Below are 18,963 nucleotides of genomic sequence, written 5' to 3'. Positions count from 1 at the left end.
CCAAAACGGGAGAAATCTTAAGAGCGTCAAAAGCTCTGCCTCCTAGGCAGCCATTTGCTCCTCACACTTCACCCAGATTTGGTTCTGATTGGTCAGTTTCTATGCTAGTCAGCATCTCTGGGCCTATCAATGGGGCCTGATCAGAAAGGCGGGGCTGATCAGCAGCCCCGGTGAAGGTCTGGAGAGAAATGGAGGCACGGCTGCTGGCCAGGCCCGGGGAGAGAGAGAGACAAGTGCTGATCAGCAGCTGCCACAGAGGCTACGGATCAGACCCTGCTTCTCTCTTCAGGCCTCTCTCCGGGCCTGATTCGCAGCCCCCTCAGCAGTCAGTGCTGGGTCACCACGCCTGCAGCTGCAGCAGCCAGTGCTGGGTCACCTCAGCAACCCAGCACTGACTGCAGGGCTGACTTCCGGTTGGTCAAGCCTTCGTTTGTTGCGGATGTGACGGACCCAGGGTTTTTATATATTAGGACTAGAGGCCCAGTGCACAAAATTCCTGCGGGGGGGGGGGGCGGGGTCCCCTCAGCCCAGCCTGCATCCTCTCCAATCTGGGACCCCTCGAGAGATGTCCGACTGCTGGTTTAGGCCTAATCGCCCCCAACTGCCCCCCCGCCCCTCCCGCCGGCCTGGTCACCCCCTACTGTCCCCTCTGCTGGCCTGGTCGTCCCACGCAGCCTGCTTGTTCAGTTGTTTGGTTGTCCTTCACAAACCCCCCTGCTGACCTGGTCCTAGGCAGCCATCTTGTGAGGGTGTGGTTGTCAATTTACATATTACCTCTTTATTGTATAGGATGTCCCTGTATGGATTGTGTCTTCCTATAGAATGCTGAATTTGCTGTTTTGAAATACAGAAGTAGTTTTGTTAAATATTACAGATATGTTACTTCAATGTTCTCAAAGATTAAATCATTGGCAGATATGGATTTGATTTGTTTTTCATTATAATTATTTTCTTTATGGGGACCTTAGAGAAAATGAAAGGCATTCATATAAGACATGAAATAGACAACTCTTTGGGGCTAATAAAATCTAGTCAACTTAGAATTTTAAATATACATATTTGTATTTTAATTGCTAACATCTTTTCTAGTCTGAGTCTTTGCACTCATTTGATGATTCTTAAGTGTAATCATTTTAGAAGACAAATTTACAGGAACCTCTTCTCCTTTGTTTTAATATATGCTGTATAAGGGCATAAAATGTGACACCTACTCCATATTTTTAAAAACTCTTAAAACTGATAAAGAGTAGGCTACTTCCTTATTTTGACAAACAGCAACCATTTTGAACCCATACCTAGCTTTCATACTTGTGTTAGCCTACAGCAGTTATGGCAAGTATGCTTTCTCTCAGGCCAATTAATAATATTTCATTAAAATCTGGTATAAAATAAGGATACATTCTATCACCAGTATATGGTCATCCTCATGACTAGTATTTAACGACATACTGAAGTCATGCTGAATGTTCTCATTGAATTCTTTCTATTTCAGGACCTTAGCACTTTCCACTTTCATTTTTCAGATCTTCACATGGTTCTCTCTGTCTTCCTACCCTACATCCATGTATCTGCTAAAATATATCTGGGAGACCTCTCTGATCACTCTTCCTAAGCAGACTTTTGTATATTATCAGTACTACTTCCACTATATCCTTCTAAATTCTTTCCTGCATTTTAACAATTATAGCACCTATCTCTACCTAAAAGTACATATTTATTAACTGTTTATTATCCTATCTACTCTACTAGAATTTAAGTTTAACACGGGCAAAGACTTTCCTCTGTCTAGTTTACTGCTGTGTTCTTAGAAACTGAAATAATGCATAGGACATAGTAGGCTCTCAGTGAGTCTTTGTTAAAGAAAAGAAAAGAAGTTGATATTGAAAAATAACAAAATTAACATTATTTACAGGAAATATGATTATTTACCTAAAAAAACTGGAAACTCACCTTTAAAACTTTTAATAGAAAATATGCATGCATATAAGTGTGTCATTTTTCTATGAAAGTGATAACCTGATAGAGTTAAATGTAAATACATCAGACTATACTCTAAAGAAATTGGAATTAAATGTCAAATTGTTTGAAGGGAATGTTCTAAAATCTTTTGCATTAATTGACATTCACATAATTTTCAAACTGACTATTTTAAAGATAAAAACCTACTTATCAAAAGGAGCTAAAATGATCTGATTTATTAAATTTTGATATTTCTACCAAAATAGTTACAAAGTGTTAAACCCTACTAATAATAATTTATATTCAGAAAATACTATATTAGTCCTATCATACTAGCAAGGAGTTTGTTTGTTTCTCTTTTAGTGGAAGAATAGCCAGTATCTATGAGGGAGCATTGAAGTAAATGCCTTAGAAGTATAATTAACACAGGATAGTCTTTGTAAAAAATAGTTTATCAATGCATATTAAGAGCCTTTAAAAATGTGAATATTCCTTGAATCAGTCATATGCCTTTCTGTAAATTTGTACTTTGCTTCTAATCTAAAATTTAGATAGTATATTATAAAAATGTTTATTTTCATACCTTTTTTAGTAAAGAATTTGAATGTTAAATGTTTAATGGAATTATTTTTGACAGTTATTATCAACTATTTCAGCATATGTTAATACTTTTAAAAATATGTTTTTATTGATTTTTTTTATTTTTAAAAAATATTTTATTGATTTTAGAGAGGAAGAGAGAGGGAGAGAGAGAAACATCAATGATGAGAGAGAATCATTGATTGGCTGCCTCCTGCATGCCCCCTCCTGGGGATCAAGCCTGCAACCCAGGCATGTGCCCTTGACCAGAATTGAACCTGAGACCCTTCAGTCAGCAGGCCGACGCTCTATCCATTGAGCCAAACCAGCTAAGGCTATTGATTTTTTTTAGAGAGAGAGGAAGGGGGAGGGATAGAAAGATAGAAACATCAATTATAGCAAAACGTCACTGATCAGCTTCTGCCTGCACACACCCCCTAATGGGGAACAAGCCTGCAACCTGGGCATGTGCCCTGACACCAGCCCCCCCACCCTACCCCCGACCGGGAATCGAACCAGTGACCTCTTGGTTCCTGGGTCAACGCTCAATTGCCGCTGAGCCACACCAGCCTGGCTATATTATACTTTTTTAAATGTTCCTTTTTAAAAATTTAATGTTTTAATCAAAATTACTTGAAGTATCTAGTAAACACATAATTTGTTGTTAGTTATCTGATTCATAAGATATCAGGTCCTATGACTTATATTTCTGTCTTGTCCCTGTCTTCTTTTGGTCTTTTTAATGTATAGTAGTCTTTTTTTTTTTTTTGGTGTGCTTGTTTGTTAGATTTCATTCTGACTTCAGTGGTTTCATCTTTTTTTAACCACACTATTTTTAATTTTAAAATGTTCTTCAGATTCTATGTGTAGTTACTAGTAGAACTCGCTTTTCCTTTGTTTCTCTTTCTATTTGTAGATATAATAGAGGGAAAGTCATATTTCTTTATTGTTTTTATCCTAGAATAATAACAATCTCGATATTATATTATCATCATGCCTTTAAGTATATTAATTGTACAATGAATTTTTAAAAATTTGTTAAAACTTCATTTTTTAATTGCTTTTGTGTTTGGGAAAGTTTTATTTAACAAAACTTTTGTTGTATTTTGAAGTAATTTCTTAATGTAGATAATAATTTCTTGACCAAACTGATTTTAATGTTTCTTAAAATAGGGTTTGTAATTGAAAATACATTTATTGGAGAGAACAATTTTGAGAGGTGGTCACTATTGAAAAGTACAAGTGATATAGAATAAATCAATACTTTTGCTGGCAGGAGCCAAATTGGCCTATTATTAAGTTTTCAAACATACATTTTTAAACAAAATTTTTAGACTTCTTTTTGGTTGTGAATTTCAGAGTTTTATCTAGTAACTGGAAATAATTTTAAAAATAGTTTCTAATCTGTTGTTTTCTTTGACATTCTACATATTAAAGGATAAAGGAGCTTTTTTGTTGGTCAAGGAAATAACTTGAATCGCATTAGTAGTTCTAGTTGCTTCCTGGTTTTTCTTTTTGTTTGACTGCAGTATATTATATAGACTGAGAAATGAGGAAGAGTATAATTATTTGATAGTTTTAGATTGGGAACACAGTAACCTACTTGTTGGTTTCAGCATTCTACTCATTCTGTGACATTTGATCTTTTTCTATCATTTCTCTCTCTAAGAACACGAATTATCCTTATTTTAACGGGAATTTGTGATGACAGACTTCTTTCTATAGCTTCTTAACCAGAAATTAATATAAATTTAGGGTGCTATTAAAAAAAATCCCCAAAGGCTGGGTACTCCTGGCTGCTGTTAATGACAGTCCTGCCTTCGGAGGAAGACTAAATTATTAGCAGCTGCTCCTACCACTTATTGAGCACTTATTATATGCCTTATCTTCACTTTAATCTTCAGTTCATCTTTATGAGGTAGGTAGTGTTATTTCCATCCTACAGGAAGGGAACAGAGACTTGGCTCTCCCATAGGTAAGTTGCAGAACCAGGATTCAAATCCAGATTTTTTTCTGACTCCAAAGCTGGGCTCTTTCTGCTTATGCTGCATTCCCTACTGTAATGTGTCTCTTGATCATCTAAAGTTTTATATCTTTAAGAAATTTATTTTTATGTTAACTTTCAGCAATTTAAAATATATAAATTTTCTGAGTTTTGTTCATTGTAGTTACTGCTGTGCCAGAGTACATTTGGTATGCATTTTTTTTTACCTTATAAATAATACTAGAGGCCCAGTGCATGAAATTTGTGCATTGGTAGGGTCCCTAGCGGCTGCTGGCTGCTGGCTGCCAGCTGCCAGCCAGAGCCTTCCTTCATTCCGCGCTGCCCCTTGGTCAGTGCTCGTCATAGCGAGTGATCAAACTCCCAGTCAGTTGAACTACTGAGGGTTCACTTTGCATATTAGGCTTCTTTGTATATATAGATTTCTATGCCATTCACATTTCTTTCATTATTTTAAATCTATTTTTAGCACTGATATATTTCATGAATCATTCTTTCCAAGTTTAAAAATAAATAGCACTAGGGGTTGATTTTATGAAAAATTATTTGCATTTTTGACACATTTTGAGGCAGTCATTTTAATTTTTGTATAGCTGATCAATGCTTACTTTATGTGAATGTTTTGAAAATGTAACAAACTAGCCCAAACCCATTTGGCTTAGTGGATAGAGTATCGACCTGTGGATTGAAGGGTCCCGGGTTCGGTTCCAGTCAGGGGCACATGCCTGGGTTGCCGGCTCGATCCCCAGTAGGGGGCGTGCAGGAGGCAGCCGATCAGTGATTCTCATCATTGATGTTTCTTTCTCTCTCTCTCCCTCTCCCTTCCTCTCTGAAATCAATAAAAATATATTTTTTTAAAAAAGAAAAAAAATGTAATAAACTTCATATTCCTGTAAAGCAGAATTTTCTAACCTTTTTCATGTACTCACACATAGAGAAAATGATAATATTTAATATGTCACTCTGCTAAATGGATCATTCTACTACTCTTGGTCTCAGGTTCTTGGCCCAGTAAGTTATGCCATCTCTACCCTCATGCAGTACCTCCCTACTTAGTTTCCTAATGTTGAGCAGGCTGATATCTTGGCACACCTATAATTCACTTGTAGAAGTTTAATCTTTGTGAGAATATAGATTAAAGTGTCTGTTCTTAGGAGTTATGTACTCACTAAAAATAAATTTCTAGGAAAAGTAAAATTTTAAATGGTTCATTCTAAAATGTTTACACTGACAGATTATTCTAAGTCATGCATTCATGTTGGCCAACAGCTTATATTTAAAGCCTTTGGAAGCAGCTGTACTCTGCTATTTTCTTTTATAGCTTATAATGATACCAGAAAATCATGACTCTTAAGCATTTCATATAAACCTTTTACCTTCTATCACCAACTAAAGCTTCCTAATATATTATACATGTCCTTTGATCTTGTTCTTGCAACTTAAAAATTAGCCTTTCATGTACTTAAAGTATTTCTAGTTATGTGGTAACAGTCATGACAGCTGTACCTAACAAAAGGACTTGATCAGGCATAAAGTGCATAATTTTTCAGTTTGTTCAGATTGCATACTCTCTGGATTTGAGAAGATATATTTAGAATGTTTGATGCTTTTTAAAGAAAATTTGTTACTATACTTAAATACTGTTGTTTTATAGTAGTATGTAACTCAGCTCTACTTCAGGAGAGTCTAATGTGTATAATTAGTTTGAAACTACAGTTGTATAAAAACTATTAAATTTTAGAATAATTAAAATAACTCAGAATTTTGATATAAAAATAGTATAAAATGTGTTCTTTTAAAGCTCTATTTTGTAACTATTTCTCCTTCTGGTTTTCCTAATGTGTCAATGTCAGCCCAATTCTTTTTTTGTTAATCTTCACCCGAGAATATTTTTCCATTGATTTTTACAGAGAGTGGGAGGGACAGAGAAAGAGAGAGAAACATCTATGTGAGAGACATATTGATTGGTTGCCTCCTGCACGCACTCCAACCAAGGTTGGGGATCGAGCCTGCAACCAAGGTATGTGCCCTTGACCAAAATCGAACCTGGGACCCTTTAGTGCATGGGCCAATGCTCTATCCACTGAGCCAAACTGGCTAGGGCCAGTGTCAGCCCAATTCTTCACTGGAAACCAGAGTGATCTCTGATAGTTCTCCGTCTGGTGATTCTTTACCCACCTCCTTTTCCCTGTACCTCAACCATTTCAATAGAGCATTAAATACTGTGCTTCTGCAACCAGAATGCCTCTTCTTTGTAGTCCCACTTCTGCTGTTCTAGTTTAGTGTTTTCTATTTCCACTCATTTTTGCGGTTTGAATTATCTTCCCAAACACAGTTTGATTGTTTTGCTTTCTTGGTTAATACTATTTTTTCTCTTTATTGCTATAGTTGGTAGCCATTTTTGTATGCCATTTAAGAAGACCCTTTACATTTGGCCCCAACATAGTCTTTTATTTCCCATCTTCCTATGCCTCAGTGTGCATTGGCGTTGACCCTATCTCCTTTTCTTAATTACCCTGTTATCCAGTCACTAATGTTTCTTATTTTGTATTCTGGTCATGTCACTAACTTTTATCACATCCTCACTGTGGAAGACCACTCATCTATATTCACATGAGATGTTAACATTCTACAAAGCATTTCTGTTACCTAACCAGTGCTTAGAATTATTTTCCTCTGGCAACACTTTATTCTTCTTTAGAACATTTGCCACACTGTGCCTTAAAATATAATTACTTGTATAATTCATTTTCTTCCTTCAATAGATTATAATCTATTTGATGATATGGCCCATGTATTATTTAATTAAGATATTTTTATGGCCAAAACCGGTTTGGCTCAGTGGCTAGAGCGTCGGCCTGCGGACTGAAAGGTCCCAGGTTCGATTCCGGTCAAGGGCATGTACCTTGGTTGCGGGCACATCCCCAGTAGGGGGTGTGCAGGAGGCAGCTGGTCGATGCTTCTCTCTCATCGATGTTTCTAGCTCTCTATCCCTCTCCCTTCCTCTCTGTAAAAAAATCAATTAAAAAAATGTTTAAAAAAAAAAGATATTTTTATGGTTGCTTAATATAAGACAGGGAATATACAAACATGCACTTACCTGTGCACATTTTTATTTGTTCATTTTTATGCATTTTAAGTATCTATGCATAACATTGCCATTTACTAGTATAGTAGTAGGAAACAAAAATTCAATATAACATGTTCCTTGAGAATTAATATTCTACTAGGGGGGAAAAAGGATGATGCAATAAGCAGAAAGGCGTTATATACTAGTAGTAGTGCCATGAAATTCACATCACTCACTAATAGACAATATGCATTTATATACCATGTCTATATATTTTTTGGAAGTATTTTGATTTGTCCTTTGGTATTGTGTTATCTCCATCTATTGTATGGTTGCATGTATATTTGTTAGATTTTTTTTTTTCTTGCCAATTTGATACACATCATTTATTTGTGTATACAAATCATGAACTATGCTTACAAAATAAAAAAAACTTTTCTATTTAGGTAATTTAATTTTTAATTTATATAAACTGAATTTAGAATTTACCTTAATATATTATCTAAGAATTAAGAATTCACTTATGAATTTAGAGGCTGACTTTTTGAGATACTGTCATATTTTTGTTAACCTAGTTTGTTTTCTTTTAAAGTGAAATAATGATTCTGCTATAGTTTCATTGAGAATAACTTGAAAAAACTTTCATGGTAATAAAAAAATTTCGTTTTATTTGCACAGTTTAATTTTACCCAATTGTGAATTTATTATATAATGTTTTGTTTTCCTGAAGAAGGAGAAATGTGGGTTTGACTCTCTCATATTATGATATATTGTACAGATTTGTAACATGTAAATGCATTTTGTTCTGTGTACTTTCTTTATGCTCTAATATAATTAATTTGTTTCTAGATGCTGGCATCACCATCTACATCAAGTCAGCTGTCTCAGTTTGGGGCAAGTTTATACGGGCAACAAAGTAAGAATTTTGTATTTATTCTGAAATACTTTAAAGAAAAAAAACAACTACCACCAAATAAAGAACAACCAGTACTGCCCTTGTGGGTTTGTTCTAGGGTTTAAAAGGAAAGATATTTAATTTTTAGTTTTTCTTATTTTACTTATATAATAAAATCTCATTATATCAGACCTTTCTAATTCAAAATTTGCTATTATTTGGATATAGGTTAGATTAAAATTCATTTCTGCATCTTTTGTATCTGCATATTCTTTTGCAATAATTTTGAAGAAGAATTTGCTAAACAAATTAAAACTAGACATCCTTTCTTTTTTCAATTAGAGGTAGTTAAAGGGTTTTTTTTGTTTGTTTGGTCAGTTGACTATAGGTTGTTTGTGGTTTTTGGCCTTTTTAATAATGTGAGCCCATTTACTTAGCAGTTTGTCAAATGTTCTCTTTGTTTAGCAAATATTTCTTCTTTCACTTTAGCTCAGTCTAGGTATAGAATCAATGTTTTTGATTCACAGTTTAATGCATTTTCTATATACAAGAATTTATTTCTTATTAAGTACTAGATGCCTGGTGCATGAAATTCGTGCACGGCGGGGGCGGGGGGTGTCCCTCAGCCCAGCCTGCACTCTCTCACAATCCAGGACCCCTCAGGTAGGGTCCCTAGGCCTGGCCGGCAATCAGGGTCTATCGGGGCTTTCCTTCCCCCCGGCTGCCAGCAACTGGCCCCACCCCTGCCGCTGCCACTGCTTGCCATCTGTGCGGTGCTGCCCCCCCATCCCCCGCCACTGGTCGCCTCCCTCTGCGGGTGACAGATGTGGGGTGCGATCTCTTGGCTGGCCTGGGGCTCCCTCCGCGAGGCAATCACTGGCCGGCCGCGCACACCCACCACAGCATCTCTGCCCGGTGGCCTTGGGCCTCCCTCTGTGGAGTGATTGATCATGGACCTCTGCAGTCCATTGCCCAGCAGAGGGAGGCCTCACCCACCCAGCCGGGGCTCTGCCATCGATCACCGCACAGAGGGTGGTCTGGGCCTCCCTCTTTGGGGTGATCACAGAGGTCCCCGCTCCCCCCCCCCCCCCCCCCCATCGATCACCCTGCCAGCCGGTGGCCTGGGCCTTCATCTTTGGGGCAGTCGATTGTGGAGTCCCCCCATTGATCACCCCACAGAGGGTGACCTGGGCCTCCCTCTTTCTTCAGGGCGATCGTGGAGCTATGGCGGGGCCCCCCAACCAATCGCATCGCACTCGCCTTGGCTGGCCTGGCGCCAGTGTGGTGTCATAGCATGGTCATAAACAAGGTCATCCAATGGTCGTTCTGCTGTTCAGTCGTTCGGTCGATTTGCATATTATGCTTTTATTATTATAGATTGTAATACTCTTATAGCGCTTAGCACAGTGCCTGGCGCATAGTAAGCGCTCAATAAATGTTAGCTATTATCACAAAAATATTTATAATTCTAAACTATAAAATCTTCCTATTTTAAAAAATTAATTTTCCAAACTGATATGTCAATAATATTTTATCACCTCTGTTAATGTCAGAGACTGCTGATCTCTTATTTCTGTTAATGAGAGGGAGGGGGCTGTTAAAAGGAATATAAGTTCCCAGCATAGATTACAGAATAATAATAGAAAAGACAGTCTGATGGCCAAGTATCTTAACTAGCTTCAAATGAAAATCAGTTATTTGTTTTTAAACTCTTTTCCAATATAATAAAAGGCAAAGTTTTTTAGGTATCAGAATAGTTATCATACCACTTGACCTTCAAACTTCTTTTGAAGGTTAGTAGGGGGAAATGTTTGTGTTAGAAATATAGTTTACATCTCCTTTTTTCTCCCTCTTTTGTGGCCTTTCTCTTTTGCTGTGAAACACAATTTTGTTAATATATAATTAGTAAATAATATTAGTAAGTACTTATAGATGTTAGCAGTTTTCTCTAAATTGAGAACATATTTAAAGAGCTTTTTATAATAGAAAAGGTGTTGCTTATTTACCCACAAGTGTTCATCATAGTTGTTGGGGGAATATTATTAGCTAGTAATTTCTTTCTTTTAACCTGTGTTTTAGTATTAAACATACTGCTTTTCACCTTTCTGGTAACCCTTACCATGGAAATAAATGCCTAGTTATTTTAAAGCTACCCCTTATATCTGTAGAGTAACTGTGAAAAACTTACTTTGTTTTCTTTTTAAAGACCACAATTTATCACAGCAGTAAGTAGATATGTATTAGAGAAAAATTACATTTGAGAAACTAAGGTTATTTTATGAAGAATGGCAATTATTTTACAACATAATCAGTTATATGGATTTTAAAACTCTGATCTAATTTTTCTAAACCTGCAAATGTGAAATTGTAATTGGGCTAAGCTGTGGAATGGATTAGCTTTTAATTATAGTTATTTTATTGCTATGATGGACATTTATTGACTTTTTAATTTGCGTAAATAATTGTGCTGATTGTTAAGGATATACAAAAATTAATAAATGAGCAAAGTTATTTTCATTAGAAAATGTATTTTAAGGTACTTATTAGTTTAAAAACAAGTCACATATGACATGTATTTCCCACTGGAGGTTAATATATTAAATGGCTATATTCCTTTAGTATTGGTGAAGCAGCATTTTTAATGCATGGCTCACTCTTTAACTGACATTGTGGGCATTAATTAGCCTACAGAGAAATTGAACCTTAGATCAATTGGTACTAAAGTATTTCAAGTCAGGGTACAATTATTTCTTTCCAGCATATAAATTTAGAAGCTATAAATCGTAAAAGAAGACAGAGCCTGATTCCCAGTCTCTGTCAGTTAGCAGGACCAAGTCAAATCATTTAGCTTGTAACACGTACCCTGTTAGAGAGGAAAACAGATGCTAATCTGTGGGGTTTGAGGGATAGGGTTTAATAGTATAACCAAGTCAGAATGATAAAACTTGAGGGGCTGACCTTAATAAAGGATGAGGAAGTAGAAGGAATAAGTAGGTGGGAGTATATTACTGATGCTTGTCTTATGGCAATTAATTGTAATTTGCATTGGCCTTGATATAACTAAAAGTTCTTTTGCCCCCCAGTTGTATTGAGTACCACCATTAACTCTATATTCAGATTGTCGAAGTTCAGTAGGAATTTGTGTCATTAAAATGGAGGTCTGCTGTCGTGTGTGTGTGTGTGTGTGTGTGTGTGTGTGTGTGTTCTTAATGATTAGAGAGAGATTATAGGAGGAGAAGGAAGAGTGCTATCTCGAAAACTGAGACTCACTAAGATTAAACAAAGGAAGAAATTCTTCTTGGAATGGATACAGAACTGCTTAAACTTACGTTTTGTCAGATTTGGGTGGAAGTGATTGCGTAGTACATAGAGTACCCAGAAAATGATGGTATCCAAGTAACTTTTCATCCAGAAGTTCATGAATACTATGCACCAAATGATAACTATGGAAGCCAGTAAACAGAATCTTGTGTTCAAGATTGCATGATGTTCTCTACTTCTTTGATAAGATTTTAGGTATACTTTACAGGTTTCAATATGCCTGGTCTTCCTGAAGCTGTCTACTAGATTGGAATGAACAGGGAACCAGGAATTAATTTCTCCTGGATATTCAGTGCATTGAAATTAAGTGGCAGTAGAGCTGGAGTGACTTTTCCTTACTTACTAAGAAGCTACTATTTACTGGGTGCTTCCTATATGCCTGTTATCTTAAAGGCACCTGGGTAAACTAGCTATCTGGATGAATCCATTATACACATTTGTATCTGAATTTTCAGAGGACCCAGACCTGTTGCTGGGAAAGGAAATAAACTTGTCTTTCTGGAATCTGAACTCCTAGCTTGAGAACAGTAGCTTAGTCTCATGCTTTCAACAACATCTTTTGGGTCTCCTGTTTTAAGAGCACCTATGTGAAGGCTACTTATTTTATGGAGAACCAGGACACAAGTAGGGTGGTTCAGATGATGCTATTGACAATTAGTATTGCAAGTGACACATTTTGGTAGCTTGAGGAAATTGGAGGACCATTTAACAGGTACTTGAATTAAAACTGAATCCTCTGGGAGTTCTTGCTCTCAAGAAGCACATTACAGATGGGGAAGTTGATATTTATATATAAATTATTAAATAACAGCCTACAGTGCTAATAGATAGGTTAAAAGGGATGGCATGGACATACGGTTTGGAGAGAAAAGCACAGTAAGCTGCAGTAGAAAGGACTGTTTCAAAAAGGAGATAGGAATTGAGTTTAACCAGATACTCACTGAATGCCTACCATATATATGTCATCATCCTAGGAACTACAATGTGTGGTAGAAGAGATCATTCTCTTTTATGACATCTTCATGTAGTGTACATCTGCTGTGGTACATACATGCATTTGTTTATTGCATGTCTTCATTGCCTTTGTTTCTTCAGTACTCTACATGGCAGACACTCAGTAAATGTTTGTTGAACAATGAGCAACATACTGTCCCTACATGTAATACAGTAGGATATGTACATGTTACTTTACTACCAAGTGGAAGAAGTACAGAATTTAATGGATATTTCAAAGTCAGGAGTAATCACATATCTTGGAGAATGATCAGGAAAGGATTTACAGTTGAGGCCATTTTGACATTGGCTATCTGTGAGACTACATGTAAGGTTGTTTGAGTAGTGTGAACAACATCCACAAAATGGGATATATTTGGGAGTGTTGTATTTTATTAAGGCAAGGTAAACCCATTAGGCTCTTACATTGGTTTCAGCTAAGAAGTACAATATTCAAAATTCAGTATCTTTGCTACTTTTCAAGCTCAAGAACACAACTATTGCATACAGTCCCCCCCCCCCCCCACCACCACCACCGTCTCCCCGAAAAAAAACCACAACAACAACTGTTTTCTGGTTGTTTTTTCCTAGTCCATTACTTCATTGGACTATCTTATTTTATCTTTACGTTTAATATTTCACAGCTTCAGTCCTAGCTGGTTTGGCTTAGTGGATAGAGTATCGGCCTGTGGACTAAAGGGTCCTGGGTTCAATTCCGGTCAAGGGCACATGCCCGGGTTGTGGGCTCAATCCCCAGTAGGGGGCATGCAGGAGGCAGCCGGTTAATGGTTCTCTCTCATCATTGATGTTTTTATCTCCCTCTCCCTTCCTCTTTGAAATCAATAAAAATATTTTTTTAAAAAAAGATTTTACAGCTTCAGTTTTTAAATTTTTTTAAAGTTTAATCCTTACACAAGGATATATAATTGATTTTTTACTTGAGAGAGAGAGAGAGAGAGAGAGAGACATAAATTGGTTTCCTCGTGAACGTGCCCCAATTGATCGAACCTGAAACCCAGGCATGTGCCCTGATTGGGAATCTGACCTAAAACCCTTCTGGTGTAAGGGGCAACCCTCCAACCAACTAAGCCATCTGGCCAGGGCTAGTTTCAGTTTTAAAAGATCATTTTGCTACGTAGAATATGGACTGGGTGGAGGTGAAACAAGTGACAAGAGAGGAGATAAGACTATTACTATAGTAATTCAGGCAAGAAAAATAGAATGACTTGGATGAGTGGTGGAGGTGTTTAGAAGTGTCAGATATTTTGGTGGTAGAGCTAATATGAGTTTTTGATGGTGGGATGTGAAAGAGAGGGAGCAAGTCTGGTTTCTAAGGTTTGAGACCTGTATTACTTTGTGAATGTGTGCCACTAATTCATAATGGAAACTTAGCTTGTGGAGGAGTACAAAGTATAGATAGGAGTTTCACACCTTTGTTCCACAGGTAGGGTTCTGGCTGCTGACAAATCTCACCATGAGGGGAGGCTGGCAGTGGGGTGGGACTGGGGACTGTTGAGCGGCGGTGGCGGGCTGCTTGCTGTCTGGGACTCCTAGCAAGTGCTAACAGAGTAGCAACTTCTTGTAGTTGAAGAGCTAAAGTCAGTTAGCTCTATGTGTGCTTCTTGTCTCATACATCCTAAGATGCAAAGTAAGCCTCCTCCTCCAGGCGTATCACTTGTCCTCATTTCAACATCTTGCTGTTCTCTCAGACTGAACTCTTGTAACATTTTTATCCCTGACTCCTCACCACCACCACCAAATACCTGGCTAGGTCTCTTTCATTAATTAATTCATGTACTGTCTCCCCCAGGAGACATTTTCTAATCATCATATCTATTCTACTTCCACAAAGTTAGTCTGAGTTGGTGGTCCTTCCCACACACATCCAAGCATACCATACATATACTGCATGTAAATACCTCAATTATGGCAGTTTTTATTTTTTAACTAGAGGCCCAGTGCATGAATTAGTGCACCAGTGGGGTCCCTCGGCCTAGCCTGCGGAATTGGGTCCCAACTGGCTCTCCGACATCTCCTGAGGGGTCCCAGGTTGCGAGAGGGTGCAGGCCAGGCAGGGACACAGGAGGTTGGCCAGCCAGGGAGGGACCGTGGGAGGGCTCCAGGGTGTATCCAGCCCGTCTCCCTCAGTCCCGATCAGCCAGACCCCAGCAGCAAGCTAATCTACCAGTTGGAGCGTCTGTCCCCTGGTGGTCAGTGCACATCATAGCAAGCAGTTGAGCAGCCTTAGCATATCATTAGCATATTATGCTTTGATTGGTTGAATGACCGACTGGACAGTTAGCATATTAGGCTTTTATTAAATAGGAGGATAGTCTTTAGTATCTCTGTAAAATAATAAAAGGGGAAATATTCTAGGTGAAGAGAAGGCTTTGATAAAAGGTTCAGGGGGGCGAGATCTGGGGAGAGGATTGAAAAAGTTGGAAGAAGATTGTAAGTCACATGTGGTATTCTAATATATATAAAGAGCTAGGTGGCGTCACGACCAAACAGGCGACCGGTCCCCATGAAGTGCATGGAGCACCTCTCGGTCCCCCCTCTCCCCCAGTCCCCGAGCCGCTCACCATACGGGGAGGCTGGCAGCAGGGTGGGACTGGGGACTGTTGAGAGGCAGTGGCAGGCTGCTTCGCAGGGTGGCCGTGAGCTTAGTGGAGCAGTCACCCAGGCAGCAGTGAGTTTTGCGAAGCATCCAGCGGCGAGCTTCGCAGGGCAACAACAAGCTTCACAGAGCAGTCGAGGGGCAGAGGGGAGCATCGCGGAGCGTCCCAGGGCGGGGAGCTTCACGTAGCATGGCAGGGCGGCAGAGGCCATACAACGGAGGCCAGGTTAGGCCTAGGGACCCTAACCATGCACAATTTCATGCGTGCTGGGCCTCTAGTGTTAAAAGAATATATATTGAGTAAGTAAAATATTAATTAAGATTAGAAGAGATATATGTCAGTTATCAATAAAACTGGGAGGAGAATGAAATAAAGATTAGAAGGATTTTTTGGAACTTGACATAATTTTCAAGACTAAACTGCGATTGGATTTAATACTATAGAATAGTGTACCCTGCAACTGCTATAAGAAGTGGAAAGTGATTGGTTAAAAGATGGAATTGAAATAGGAGTTACGAAATTGGGTCATTATTTTTATTCATTTGTGATCTTGGGCAAGTCACTTAATGCTTAATGTTAGTTTGTCATATATAACTTCGTTGGATGATCTCATCTATAACTTAGTTGAATGATGATCTCTGGAGATTTTTCTGTCTCTAAGATCTTTTGATTTTAATAAAGGAAAATGAGTAATGAAATAATGTTAGAGGGAAGATTAATTGGCTAAATGCAGGACAGTTTGGAGGTAAGAAGATGGTTGTCCTTTGTCGGTGTGGTTAGGACAGATGAGTTCCTAGGGGAGGCTACTTGCTTTGGAAATGGAAAGGAGAATACTTTAAGCAGGTCTCTTGGATGAATTAGGGATTTCCTCCCTTTCCTTAATATAGATTTCAGGAGACTTAAAGTATGAATATTTAAGGATTTGGTTGCTGTAATTTATTTTTTCCTTATAACTTGTATTTTTATATTTAGCCAAAACTTGAATAAAGAATGACTTATCTTGCCATAAATATTTAAGGGATGTGCTCTTAATCAGTTTGTGCAGTGGAAATAATTCATGAAGACATTTCTTAGATCATAGGCTTTTGGATTTCTGAAAAATGATTAATAAAGAATTCAATTCATCCTTTGATTGTTTAGCACCCTGCCAAATATGTAGCTTTGTATTTGGAATATGTTCATATATTTCTCCTAACATTGTATTACTCTTTATTTATCAGTTTGTCAAAATGAAAGAAAAATTTGGTTTAGAAAAGTTTTAGAACTTTTCCTACTGCTTTTTAACAGTTTTATGTTGTTGGTGGTGGTGGTGTTTTATTCCTGATCTGTGAAAGGGGGAGTAAATACTCTCTCTGTAGGATTGTTATAAGGAGGAAAAGAGATGAAGTAGCATAGTGTTTGACACATGGTTCTTAGGTGTGTGATAAATTTTAATTCTACTGCCCTGCCAATATACAAGCTCAGGCATACATATTTATATTTACTGTTGTAGTTATTTTATGCCAAAAAAAGTTTATGTCCCTCCCCCACTTTTTTCTTTCAACTAACACATATTCTTCTTGGTATACTAGTAATATTTTGGAGATGAATTTCCATACTTTTTTTCTAATCATGCTAGAAAAAGAGTGAATTTTTCCCTCCTCTGACCCTACTCAGTTGTAATAGTTTGACTTACAGTGATATTCTTTATGTCTTAAAGGAATTTGATTTCTTTAAAATAACTCAATTCTTATGTATTCAAGGATTGTTGATCCAGTATGAAATTGATGTCCTCCTTTCTGCTCTTTTGATTATTTTATACCTACCTAGTTCAAAGTACATCTCAGACCTTTTGAATTTATTAACTGTTTTTTGTTAAATTAAGCATGTTGAAGAAAAAATAAAAGTAAATGCTAGTCTTTGAGTTTATTTATTTCAGTCTTCCTCCACTCTAAGCACTATAAATTAACTCATTTGCCAATTCCTAATTGACTACATAACCTTACCCATTCTTATTTCCTTCCCTAAAGGTTTTTGCTAATGTTCAGATAATCTCATGCTTCTAAAGTTACAAATTTTCATAATACCGTATAGAATAATTTGTATATGAAGGGTTGAAATAAGCAAATCTGGATGGGTTTTATAGGACTTATTAATTATTAGAAAAAAAGCCTGAGGGTACTAGATTTTTGGAAAGTGTATGTTTATAGTGAAGAAATTGTAAAGAGAGTGAAAAGGAAAACCAGAGGAAAGATATAGAGAAAAAAGGGAGAAAGAAAATGGAGGGAAGAGAACAAGAGATGAAGGTTTAAAAAAAAAAGTTTGAGGAGAAATAAACATTCAAAAATGGAAAAAGAAAGCAAGAGAAAAAAAATATGCATTCATTAGGCACTCATAAGGGTACTAATTTAGTGTTATATTGGGCTCCTAAAGGGCTCTAAACTCTAGTCTTGGTTCTTTGGGTCACCTTGGAGAAGTCAGTTAACTTATCTGAAGCTCAGCTTCCTCATCTGTAAAACGTGAACTTTGGACTAAGTGCTCTTTAAGGTTCCTCTGGCTCTAAAATTGTATAATATTTCTTGTTGGTTAGTCACTGAGAAAAACATTCCTTTGGGAAATTTGCAGCTATAGCTGACTTTTGGACAATATATTTGGGGAGAAGGATGTAAGCTCCCTGAGGATAGGAGCCTTTTTTCTCTATCTTGTTCACTACTATATCCCCAGCAGCTGGTACAGTAAATGTTTAGTGAGTGATGTGAAAATTATCACTTAGGTGGTTCGTTTCAGGGAGCATCTAGTGGGCCTAGGGGAAAACTGTGTTTGAAAGAAGGAAAAGAATGATTTCTTCTGAAGATATCTTATATACTTATATAGGTTGATTTTTAATATTTTGTTCTTCCTTATTTTGTCCCAGATTCAGAGAAAGTGGCTGCAGGTAGTGGTATACTCATCACAAAACTTATAGTGATCAGACATATAGTAACTAAATCAACATGTAATCTAGGCCAGTTCTCTTCATGTGACTTAAAGAAATGCAGAAACAAGCTTGGGTCTTCATGGAACATGAGTGAAAAGAGTACACATAGCCTATAGTCATTATACTAAGTTGTATACACTGGCTTCATTCAGTTGAGAAGCAAACTTAGGCTGAGTACTGAGGCTGGTAGATTCAAGGGAAATCTTAATAATCCACTGGTATCCCTAGATTAGAAGGTGGAACATAGTTATGCCTAAAGGTAAATTTTACAAAGATATTTGAAGGAAACATTCAAAATATATTCCCCATTTTTTTGAGGTCATAGTTTCAAAATATGCAGGTTGTTGCAGTTTTTGACACAAAATTAGACCAAAAAGGGGGTACGGGGAAGTCACAATAAATCTCTACCAATTGTCATCTACTTATTCATTAGCACTCACTCCCTCTTATCACTTTTATTTAACCTCCAGTTAGAATAAGTTTGGTTGACTGATATGCCATTCCACGTAGACAGAAACAGAAAGCATGAAAAAGTGTGGGTCTGGAAGATGGAGGCAATGGGCCATTCAT

At 37.4% G+C, this 18,963-nt stretch overlaps 1 protein-coding gene across 9 annotated transcripts in view; it reads left to right on the top strand.

The window, feature by feature from the left end:
* CNOT2 (CCR4-NOT transcription complex subunit 2) overlaps positions 1–18,963 on the top strand; it is a 120,833-nt gene that overhangs the window by 74,632 nt on the left and 27,238 nt on the right. For all 9 annotated transcript variants that reach the window (XM_054718847.1, XM_054718851.1, XM_054718846.1 and 6 more), the window contains one exon: positions 8,460–8,526. In XM_054718847.1, the coding sequence (XP_054574822.1) occupies positions 8,460–8,526 (67 nt within the window). The remainder of the gene's footprint in view (positions 1–8,459; positions 8,527–18,963) is intronic.

This window comes from Eptesicus fuscus, chromosome 7, assembly GCF_027574615.1.
Source record: "Eptesicus fuscus isolate TK198812 chromosome 7, DD_ASM_mEF_20220401, whole genome shotgun sequence".
NCBI classification, from domain to species: Eukaryota; Metazoa; Chordata; class Mammalia; order Chiroptera; family Vespertilionidae; genus Eptesicus; species Eptesicus fuscus.
This window is presented reverse-complemented; position numbering and strand designations above follow the sequence as displayed.